General features: G+C 36.9%; 1 protein-coding gene across 8 annotated transcripts in view; it reads left to right on the top strand.

Annotated features, from left to right (window-relative positions):
* Nucleotides 1–12200, top strand: part of PHF20 (PHD finger protein 20) — a 77922-nt gene that overhangs the window by 33131 nt on the left and 32591 nt on the right. For 6 of the 8 annotated variants that reach the window (XM_064521341.1, XM_064521342.1, XM_064521340.1 and 3 more), the window contains one exon: nt 8146–8421. The exons of the other annotated variants lie outside the window; for them this stretch is intronic. In XM_064521341.1, coding sequence (XP_064377411.1) covers nt 8146–8421 — 276 coding nt within the window. The remainder of the gene's footprint in view (nt 1–8145; nt 8422–12200) is intronic. 8 annotated transcript variants of the gene reach the window in all.

Raw genomic sequence — 12200 nt, forward strand, 5'->3', positions numbered from 1 at the left:
TATTTCACTGAAAAGACTCACTTTTCAGCCTCTGAAAAACTATTAAAAAGAGAAATAGTATGACAGAACTTTCCACTACAGTAGATACAGTCATCTTTTGGACGTGCTTTCTGTAGGAAAACATTATGCTGAAATGCTTTTAATTTCACTGATCACACATGATCAGATTATTACATTTCATAAAGCATGTTTTTAGCTGATAGCCATCTAGCCTTTTATTTTGTCAGTTCTTGCAAATTTTCAATTTGAAGTGTGCAAATTTAAGGCTACAGGCAGTAGGCTTGTTCTTAGTTTTATTTTGTATAATCCCTTGGGGGTACTTGTCGAATCACAAGCTGACAAACCACAACTTAATTTGCTAACATCTGAGAAGTTGGAGAGTTGTGAATCTTGTCTTTTTGGAAGAACATACTGTATTAACAGTGTGGAAGAACTGTTTTAATAATTACAAATGTTCTTCCAAACTGTAAATACAGTATTAACAAGGCATCTGCTACCAATGCCTTTGTATAATAATATAGAGATAGTCACTGAATATTCTCAAAATAAAGAGTATTTTACTTGGTATTGTAACAAATATCCCTGTTTGGGGATTAATGGTCAAATATTGATCTAAAAAAATGACCCTCTTGGAAGGGCATCTATTTCATAACTTAAGTGTTGGTGTAGGATGCCAGACTTTTTAAACAACTCCGCAATGTCTTAGTTTTACATTTTGTAATTACTTGACTGTTTTCAATTTGTACAGGTATATGTTAACAGAGGTTGTAGGCATGGCTGTCCGGTCATCTTCAGAGATGCTTTTTCCCTTTATATACGCTTTGGAATCGGGGTTCAGGGTTATGATTTAGTGAGAGTTAGCATATACTCCACATCAGTATGTGTTGGGAGGGGGGGACAAACAAACCAGCCACTTCTAATAACTGTGAAAAAACATAGGCAAAGCAGGCTTTGTTTGGTTTGCCTTGTAAAAATGCCTTCCCTTGGTGAATTTATTACTGCTTGGGGAAACTCTTCCCTTTACAGGACATGTTACGGAGTTGATTGGTAGATTTAAGAATTTAAGTTAAACTACAATAACAGCAGATCTTCTTCCTTGACTTGTGTGCTTATGTTTGGTTTGAGCTTACAGATGCATTTTATGATTCCTTTGATGTATTTGTCCTCTTGAACTTGTGTTTTGTGTTGGACTGAGAGGCTGTGTTTTGTAGCGGAAAGAGCGAGGAGGGGAATTCAGTTGAATGCTTGAAACTTCTAAGATGGTATTTCTCAGTTTTGCAGCTTTAGCATTTGGGGAGCATAACTTTGGCTGCCGTTAAATCAGGCAGGACACTAGTATAGCGCTGGTGTGCAATTGAACCACCCAGAATTCGAGAAACTGTGATCCCTTTGGATATCTTTTGCCACTGTTACCACTTCTCTCTGATTTTTCTAATGAATATGCTACTGAGCATTTGTAATTAGAGCTTAAACCGGTGAGAGTTCCCATTGAACGTATACCATCTTAAAAAAAGTATTGTGTAATTCACATTAGTGTGAATGCAAGATACGGAGATCTCCCGAACTAGTTTAATCAGGTACAAGAAGTGAAGCTGTGGCAACATAACATTTGATTGAATTAAGTACCCAGAGCCACTGAGATACTTTGCGGGGTCTTGGCGTAAGGACTTCCATCAGTACTTGTGTGAGTTGGATTAAAATTAGCTCAAGAATATGTATTCCTACTGAGTTCTGGCCTGGAGGTCTGGACTAGGTTGTTGTCTAGAAATTGCTTTTGGGTGTGGATTTTGTTTCATTTAATTAGTCATCTTGTTTACCATAAAAATGCCAGGCATGTATATGCTGTATCCATATATGGCAAATAAGTGCTTTTAATTGGAAACACTTCTGAAGGATGTGGAATAAGAAAAACTTTCTACAATTCTTAAATCTCGCCTGAAATCAGAGTATAAAATCTACTCTAGTTAATCAACATTTTAAAATATTATTAATGAGTGGTTTTATTGACCCAGAAATTTTAAAATCCCTACATCCTATCAGAGAGGGATTTCCCATAGTTAAAAGTAGATTTGTATTTTCCTATACTTATTTCTGCCTTGCCTGTAAGATCATGTTCTTCTGTTCTAGCGTCGGTGCCCTGCCTGCTTAGGGAACGGTAGTGCTTTGGATTTCATCTAGTAGTCTAGTGTCTGAGCAGCAGTGTGGCAGAGACCTGTGCCAGTGCTGGATCTTAAAACAACAACAGCAAACTCCAGTGGCTTCCTGCTTTTCATGAGTTTGCTTTTTGAAAAAAAAAAAAAAAAAAAAAAAAAAGTGATGCTGGAGGTTTAAAGTTGAGTTAACTTACTCGTACGTGATTCTCAAGTGAACAGATAGTCATCTCTCTGTATACTAATAATTGAAGGTCAAGCAGTCATGTTCTCAGGCAGCCCTTCAGTATTCAAGAGATTGAAAAGAGAAGTTTATTGTCAGAAGAGATGATGCAGGTGGAAGAAAATGGTTATTTCTTAGGTACAAGGGTCACACAAAATAAAGCGTGAAGGTTGAGGTGAAAAATAACTTTTCATATTTAGAATGGTACAGCATTGTAACCCCATACTAATTTTTTCTTGTCCGTAGATTAATTCAAATCTCTCAATTAATGGGACTTCATTCTCTTTCTGTGGGAGAGTATTACAAAGAGTAGTAGAATGAATAACCTTCATTTTCTTCAGCGTGTGGTGTTAGTGTTGTGCCGTGGGTGAGCGAACCCTGCAAGTACCAGATTTAACAAGCATGATGTACGGGAAGAGCATTAGTTATAACACTTCAAAATCAGAAAAACAAAGGACAAAAGCAGTCTTTAAAAATGTTTGCCCCAATCACTGGTCATTGGATTCAGGACTTGTAATAGTAGTCACAGTCATTTGTAATGGCAAATGTAATTTGGAGTGTTTTCATGCTGGCTATGTTTTAAAATGTGCATATGTGTGTGTTCTGAAAGGGCAATATAGCATTGCTCGATGAGACTTAAATTCCTTTGTAAAATATTCAGCAAAATTAATTGTTAAATTAAATTAATTATATTTACCAGAAGATAAAAATCATATTCTGCTGTGTTTTGACTCCCCTAATGTTTAGGGACAAGAACTAGTGGTTAGGATTTAGCTAAATCAAGTTTCAAATAAGGGGATTACAGCCTGCTGGTAAGTTCTTACAGCCGGTTAATGTTCTGTTTCATGTATCTGCAAACAGGCTTAGAAGCCCTCTACAGCTGTTCGTGTGGCTTTACTCTTACAAACTGATTTGACTTGAAAGGTGAGCTGCCTTTGTTTTCCACAGATCCGCTATGGTGTTGGTAGTTCTGTTTCCCAGCACTTTAAGATGTTAGCAAAAATTTGCATAGACGTGCCTCAGGGATTCCATTTGCCTTATACTTACCATGTGGTCTTCTGATTTTGTCACTTTTGGCTTTGTGTTTCGGTTAAGGAGAAGCAGAAAACCCTTATGTTGTGTTTGAGAGAACAGCTGTGTATCCTGCAGCTTATCTAGGTAGCCTTTGGTTCCTTCAGGGTCTTGTGAAAGTCTTGTCTCGAGCCTAAAGATGTAGTGATGCCCCATCCTGTTTTGCTAATTTAAACTTTCTTACGGCTGGAGACTGTGATCTAGAAACAGTGTTTTATAGCTGTTTACATATAGTTCTGCGAAAAACATGCTGCTACCAGTGCTAATAGGAAAAGGTCAGTTATAACTCTCAATGTGCAGATAAAGGCTCCAAATCCACTCGGCTACTAGCCCCTTCTGAAAGGTGCGTTGAGGTTTGCATAGTAGTGCACTGTACGCTTACCAAGCTTTCTGTGCATTACAGGTTTTCCTACTCGTTTTGTTACAAATTTAGTGCCAGCACAGGGAGAAAATGGTGAGTAAAGAAGAATTAGTTGAATTAGTGTCCTGAGTACTTCTTGCAATGTCAAATAATGTTTCAAGCCCAAAGGTTGGAACTTTGAACAGCTATGATTATCGAAAACGTGTGGGCTTTTCTTTGTTGTTTTATACCAAGCATCTACTTTTTGTAGTTGAGTGGATTTTGGATGCAGTGGAGATACTTGGATGTTGTTCTTACCTAAAGTAGTTTGAGGAGCTCAGTTAGGCCAGATGTTTCTTATTTCACAGCTTACATCTTGAAAGACTGAGGTTTTGGAAAACTAAGAAAGCAATACTGGTTGCTACAATGGTGAACAGGAACATTTGGTGAGGTGAAGAAAAACAATTGAATTGAAAATTTCAAATGAGATAAACCCAAAGAAATAGGTGATTCATGAGGAAGCTAGCCTAGCTAGCAGTGTGAAGTGATCCAACGTATAAGGTGTAAGGAGAGTCAGCTGTGCCAGCTATAAGGTTGTATTTAAAATGTGAACTGTTCTGGGAATAGATGTATTCCAAAGCAAGCACTACCTCCAAAATGTTGTTTAGGATGCTGAGACAGATTCTGCTGAGCAGGTGGCGTTAGGCCCCACAGGCCAACCTCACATTTCTTTGCATAGATGAAAATGTCAGCTAGGAGCTGTTGTCATCGTTATCCAGAATGGTGCAGTTGCCTCCAGAATACATTTTATTTTATTTTATTTTTTAAGTTTGCAGTTCAAGAAAGATAGTGGTAACAAAGAGAAAAGTTTTGAAAATAATATGGATGGACGCACTGGAGAGTATTGTAGAGAGAGACTGCATCCGTTTAGTTTAGTGAGAGATGAAGGAATAATTTAGTCACCTGCTATTACTTCTGTGGGGAGCGGAAAATACACTGTGTAACAAGATCTAATGGCTTGAAACTGAAGCAAGACAAACTTTTTTGGGGGGAGGGGTGGGGGAAGGGAGTGCAAAGAATAAGGTGAACTATTTGCGTTCTGGAATGGCTTAGCAGTGTGTTGTAGAGGGTTCCTCCGGACCGGCCGACTTGAAATCGAGTTTCAGTGCCTCTGAGAAACCTTGCAGCTGCAGCAGGAATAAAATTAAAGAATAATTTCAAAAAAAAAAAAAAAAAAAAAAAAACCAAAACATCAATACTCTGGTTATAATCATCTTTTGGGGATTCATGTTCTTCTGTGTTGTGGCATGTTGCTGTTAAATGTAGTCTTAACCTGAAGCTTGTGTCCTTTGCATCATATAGAGCAATGAAGAAGTGAGATAGGTTACTGAATCGGAAAGAATGGACTTTGTAGTGAAAGTTAAAGGAGAAACTGTTGTTGACCTTGAGTCTGTGTGATCGGTATTGTCAGTTAATTGTATGCCAGGTAAGGATTTTAAATTTTGGCTATAAATGTTCAAGAAATGGTAGGTCTATCAGTAGTTTACCTCTGTATTCAGAGAAAATATGAGACGTTTGGCTTGCCCATCTAGCTCTTCTGAAAAGGCAGAGTGCCTGAAAATTTGAAGGTGTGTCCTAATAAAGCAAAGATTACTTATTTTCTGTAGAAATTGGTTGTTTTTAGTACCATGTTTAGTGAGCAAAAATTGTATGCAAGTTTTGCCCTTTAAATGCGTGACTAGTCAGCTTCAGAGGGTGTTTTGAAGAGCCTGAACCTCCCCCAAAGCTTCTTTGGGGTGATAGAGTTGCACATCAGCTTTATACGGTTTCCTGACAGCAGGGAATTCTGTTGTGTGTTAGTTGGAGAGAAGGAAAATGCCCCCAAATGTGGTGGTGATGGTAACAATTTAAGTCTTGTTCTGAACCGTGTGTGATTGTGTTTTTATTACTCTAATGTGAATAATTTCTTTTTCACATTGCAGTAAGTTTTCCTCTTCTTTCCTTCCCCCTTCCCCGTGTCTTTGTAACCTCTTTGTTTCTAAACTCTAGCTGATCCAGTCCTGTACTCTTCTAACTTTTAGCTGATCAATTAGAAGCTATTCCCTGTATCTTCTCAAGAATTTGCCATCCTGATGGAAGGAAAGTGCTCCGAGCTTGGATACAGAACTCCTGACAGGGCCTCATCCTGACAGTTGTATGATGGTATAATAGTTTCCCTTGTCCTCTTTTTATAATATTTGTTGAATAAATCTTCAGACCCCGTTGCCTCTTTTTGCTGCAGTTGAAGAACATTTTTCCATCTTCATATTACTAGTAAATTGAAAGAAATTCATTGTCATGAGTTCTGGTTTTTAGCATTAGAGTCAAGAGCACCTTTCTGCACTAGTTTACATTAAACCCACAAGCTACTTCATTGACCATTTCTGAAATATATTTCTTTCATTCTTTATGAACTCTGTTTTTAATGGTGTACCATATACTTAGCTTTCGGTAATAGCAGATTGCCATTTTGCTAGCACGATTCAGTCGCCTAGGTTTGTTGCAATCTTATTATCAAAACTGCTTGAAGCAGCTTCCCTGTCAGGATGTTCTTAATACGGCTATGCCAAAACTTTCTTCCTTTTCTCCTTGTCGTTATCCCTGTGAACCACCCAAAGCAATGTCTTTGTTTTTACAATTTTTTTCTCAAATGTAACTTGGATAGTCTTTTAACCAACCCAGTGTGCATAATTATGGCCTCTGAATCCTTCCCTGTCTATCAGCTTCTGTAATACCATTACCTTTTTTTCCCCTCTTTGAATGACTTTGAGTTTTGTTTCTTTTACATAACGTAGTAGTTAAAACTGAATATACTTTGAGTGCAGTTTGCTAGGATGCTTTACTTCTCTATGGCATAACCTTTGAATATGCAGCTCAATAGAATTTACCAATTTTGTTGCTGTATGCTAAAAATTTCTGAACAAGCTGTCCTGTGCTCTTATACCAAAACTGTCTTGACACTATCTTTAACCTCGCATTTACTCTATTCCTACATATATAAACTTGCAGAAAATCTTTACTGCAATTGTTTATAATGTTTCTGGGTCCTTTTGTGTTCTTTGTTTTCAGCTACTCCCAATTTAATGTCTAATTTTCATTAATGTGCTGCATACTTTCAGTTTTGCATCAGTGTTGTTAAGTCTGGGTCTTTCTATTAAATGCTTCCTCTTTCTTAATCCCCCAAATTTGATAATACTCATAAAACTGGGAATAATATTTTAGTTCTGGCAGAGCAAATAAAAGATAATACTTGGAACCTTTCATATGACTCCATTTTCCTCTATTTGGTGATTTATTTATTTTGGGGGGGGGAGATAAGCTGAGTGCATATTAGCGATGGGTAATTGTCTAGATCTCTTTTATAATTGGGATATATCTGTTTTTTCAAATTTATACCTCTCCCCAGTTGCATCAGATACTGGTGACAGTAGTGTCTGATTTACTCCTAGGTCAAAATGTTTCTTTTGTGTATTTCTTAGTAAAAACATGAATAAAAGTTTTGGAAATGCTGGAAGAAGCAATGGGAACTTACCAGGTCAAGTTTAGGTATTGTCCTGGCTTGCACAACAGTACTCTAAAATAAATGCCTTAACTTTGTTTCATTTGAGTCTGAAGATGTTTTTGCCACTGTTGTTGAGAAACTACCTAATTACAAAATCTCTCCTATGAGATTTGACGGTTGCAAGCAATTTTCCTTTTGCTTCATTTTGTTCTTTCATTGCTGCTTGAAAATTGATTTTAATTTTACTTGGAAAAGGTAGTTCTGACATGCTTGTCTAATATTCCATTATTCTTGAAGTAATCAGTCTTTTATGATAGGACAAGGCATCCAGAAAGCAGATGATAAAGTAGTTATAAGCAAAGAAGCAAAGCTGGTTTTCTTGGAAAACGTTCTCACCAAAAATGTAAATAGTTAAAAATACTTAATAGAATGTAATGTTCAGTCAGTGTTTAGACTGAAATACGCAATCTTTGTGTAATTCACAGTCTCAGTACTATGGGTAGCACTATAGGTGGTCATATTAGATGTTGCCCAAAAAGCTTAATGAAGCAAAATGTCGTCTTTTGACAGTAATTCATTCATAGGAAACGCTGACATCAAGAAACACTGACATCTTGGCAAAAAACTTGTAACAGGGTTTTCCCGTATCTGGGCTATTTACCTTGAAGGTAGATGTAGCATTAGAATTTTATTTTTAGCATTTGATAGCTAACTTATGTTTGAATGCATGTCTGTTTCCTTAAAAAATTTTTTAAGTTTAGGTAACCGTTTGATAAATATAGCAAATGCATGGGGGAATTTATCTGTTTTGTTCTTACAGTAACAAAACGTTTTAGGAGAGCAGATTTTCTTGCATCAAAAGCTGCAACTGTTGATCAAGATCACAAGTTTAGATGCAAGTTCTTGGACTGTTCAAAATCCTTCCGCAAAGCCAAGTTATTGCATTATCACATGAAATATTTTCATGGAGTGGAGAAGGCTGCAGAATCACAGCAGAATCCTGTAAAAAGAAATATTCAAACCAGAGGTTCTTTGGCTTCTGAAAGAGCTAATCAAGAAAGGTCAAAAAGAGGACGGACTACAGCTGGTTCAATGTGTAAGTATGTTGCTGATCTGTTCATTTTTTTAAACATCAGTAGGCAGGACCAGCAGGAAAGAGCAACGATCAATTTTCTTCTGATGCATGCTAGGCCAAAGGAGTCTCTTTAGGGCTCTGTCTTCCATATTTCTTCCATCTGTTTCCCATACTTCTTCATAGAGAAGGAGAAACATAACGATATGTTTAAACATTGTTTTAGAAAAGGCAGAATTTAAGAGATTCCCTCCTCTAGAAATATAGATCATGTTCTGTAATGAACTAACTATGCAGCTTCTTTTGTACCCTTGTAACAACTTTAATATTTAACCTTTGTTGCTTTTTCAAAACTACATAATCCACAGAGTTTTTGACCTTCTTGTTTTGCTTGGCAAATGTCTGAATAGTACAGTTAGTACAGAAAAAGGACAGAGGAAATCACTTAAAGAATCTGTCTGGGTAACTCCATTTCTGTCTTATTTCTTACTTGGTCTTCACACTTCATGGTTTGACTTCACAATGACATTTAGCTAAAAATCTAGTACCAATTTCTGCAGTATTTACAGTTCTTGTTGCCAGACCTCTGGAAAAAAAAAATCCCAGTATTATCAAGCACAGCAGTAGCAATTTGTTGAAAGATCCTCATGCAACTAAAGGGTAGTGGAAACGAGGAAAAAATCTCAATGTTTTTTAAAAAGAAAGGGAGGATTCCTAAGTTATAACTGCTTTGCAACCTTCAGAATCACGTTGGTTAACTTCTGCTTCTCAGTTTCATTCTCTGAAGTGCGTACTTTCTTGGTGTCTAATACAACATCTGAGTGACAGTCTGGGCTGACTTGTGAGCTAAGCATTGTTGCTGATAACTCATATCCATACTTTGGTCCTGTGGACTAGTTTCTTTTTGTACTGGAGCTCCATATGAATTGTCACATCTCTCTTGTCTTTTAATTGAGCCCATATTACAAAATCTAACTGCTTTGTTGAATTCCCCCCCCCTTTTTTTTTCTTGAATGTCTTTGCATTTGATCTTTCATTAATATTCTGTGTAATTACTTAGGAACTTCAAAGTCTTGCAAGTCATTCACTGAGCTGTAGGTCAGTATAGCAAAATATATCTAGCCATACTTTGCTTCACGTCTGTTCTGCTCTTCCTAACATGTCCAACAAATACTTTTTTCATTTGACATGCTACTGCCTGTTTCTAACAAGAGAGAGTAACTTAGTATTCTGCTACTGCATGTAAACTTCTATATACCAGATACTTCTGTAGCTTTAAATAGTGCAAAGGCATAAGATTTGATTAGGCAGAGGCATATTTTCTTTAAATGTGTCAGGATGTGCCAGCTTGCATGCAGTATACTTTTCACGCAGCTTAAATGAAACTGAAGTCCTGCATAGGGAGACGCACCTGAGCCCAGCAGGTTTATGAAGAATGGCTGTTAACGCTGCGCAGTGATCAAAATAGGCTTCCTGCCTGTCATGTGCTTTTCCTTAATGGATTTCTAATCTGCCTTTTGTGACACTGCTTAATTATTGCAGTTTGAGAATTTATTTTCCTGTGATTCAGTCTTGTATGAACTGACTAGTGAGTGATTCAAGATCTTGACCCTTTCATCTACCCTTTCCCCCAAGTGCACACTACTGGTTTGACGTCATCACCTTAACTGCGTTGGCAGGTAACTGTGTATGGTGTTGAGTTGTAATTGCATTTCCTTGTGTGCTTTCCTCTGACCACCTTTCTTCCCCAGTTTGTGAATGGTTACTTTTAACTTGGACTGTTTCAGTGATGTTCTTAGTTGCATACCCCTGCAAATAGCCCCCTGATTGTGCTGAAAGCTATTAAACAATGAATTGAGGGGGGGAAGGTGGACCATAAGGTTTGCGAGTCAGCTTGCTTGTCAAAGGCTGCTATTGCAGAGCTACCGTAAGGTTTTTCTTGAAGAGGAAAGGTAATGTCCTTGTAAATCACTGTTGATCGTACATCTTTGATCTTAAGAGCCATTTGTTTTTTAACTCTGTGTGTTCTTAATTATTCTAATTTTTGCTGTACCAGTACCTCGAATGATGTAGAAAAAGGAGGTTATTCTAAAGTAGGGCTACCTCCTTGGGCTTATGTATCTTTTCATTTTAACTCTGTATACTGTTGCATGTTGTGTTCTGTTTTCCAGTCCTTTCACAAGGATCTCTTCTGTTAATTGCATATATTGGAAGATAGCCTGTAAGCAAGACTCTGTCTAAGCTTACTGGGCATTTTTCTGTGATCTTTTTAAAAAGGTGTTTCGGGATGTATTGCTAAATGAGAGTACAGGCTTTCAAATATGATTAATGTGCAAACGATTAAATATGGTATATGGTGGGTTTACTTTTTATATTTGCAGTGTTTTTGTGATTCTAACAAAAAATAGTCCTATTCAACATGTATGTATTAAAAGCATTATATGTTTTTATGCAGGTATCTATTTTTAAAACATGTTGCTACAAGGTACATTACTCTGGCTTTAGAGTCTCTATCTCACAAGTTTGTTTTGGAGTTTTAGAATTCTTTACCGCTTCTTCTACTGCTTGTTTCTCTCTTACGTTTCCAGGGCAGTCTCTGTCTTTAGCCATGGCAAATTTGACTTGCATTTGTCTAAATTCTGTATTGCTTTTTTAATGAAGAGAGGGGAAAGGAGCTACCATCACTTAGTTTGTAGTTTAGAGATTCCCCCTCTCATCTGAACGGAGTTGTGCAGACTTAAATGACTATGATAGATTCAGGCAATACCTCCATTTTCTAATTTATCAGGGAATACAAGTAGAAGACCATTAGGATGAAATAGCTCTTCTTTTATTGTCTCTTCTCCCATACCCAGTTTGGCAATACTAATCTCCATGAGGATTGCTGCTATTTGGCCTTCCCTAACAGACCTGTGTTCTGTAAAGAATAAGGGAATTGATTTTGTGTCCCCTTGGGAAGCAGGAGATGCAGGCACTTCAGCTCTCAGGTTGCTTTGCACCGCAGCTAGTGCATTATAGGGCTGTCTGCACCCTCTCTGTTTAAGAGGAAAATCAAGATCTGTACAAACGTATGTGGATCCATGAGCTTAAAACAAGATTTTTTGAACGTAAGCTGCAGATGACTTCTGAAAGTGTGTCTTACAGGAAGGAGTCGTTCAGGTTTTTGACAATTAAAATTAAGATGTTATCTCAAATTGATCACCTGGGAATTGAATGTGGTTTAGCTATCTGTTAAAATTTTTAGCAAAGTTAACTTGGTGTTTGCTGCAATGAAAGAGTAGTAAATAGTAATATTATTAAATTATTAAATAAATTAAATAATAAATTTAAATTATTAAATAAAAGTAATAAAACCACATTCTGCATTAATATGCATAACTAAAAAACAGGCTTTTTTCTTTCTGCGGCCTTTATTTTGTTTTGTCTGCACAATAACTTAGTTTAATATGGATAAAGTATGTTTTCCCTTGCCCTGACTGTGCCTGCAAATGTTTACTGTAAAAAAAAAAAAAAACTGTATAGAAAGATGAATTTTCTTCTTTAGATATGTCAGTCCATCCTATTACATGTGAAATACCTGCACAGGAATGTTTTTAATAGTAATGTTTGTTGTGGCCTGAGTTAGACCTTTTCAAGCACATGAAGCACAGAATAGCTGTGAAGCTTCTTTGTTTCATTCCCTGTATCTTCTTCTCATAACTTGGTGAACATCTGAAGTATGACTCTTTCTTGAGTTTGAGTCTTTCTGAATTGGTGGTTTTCACTTCTTCCGTTTAGTCAAATCTTTTCATTTGGAGGTCCAA

Source organism: Dromaius novaehollandiae, chromosome 16 (assembly GCF_036370855.1).
Source record: "Dromaius novaehollandiae isolate bDroNov1 chromosome 16, bDroNov1.hap1, whole genome shotgun sequence".
NCBI classification, from domain to species: Eukaryota; Metazoa; Chordata; class Aves; order Casuariiformes; family Dromaiidae; genus Dromaius; species Dromaius novaehollandiae.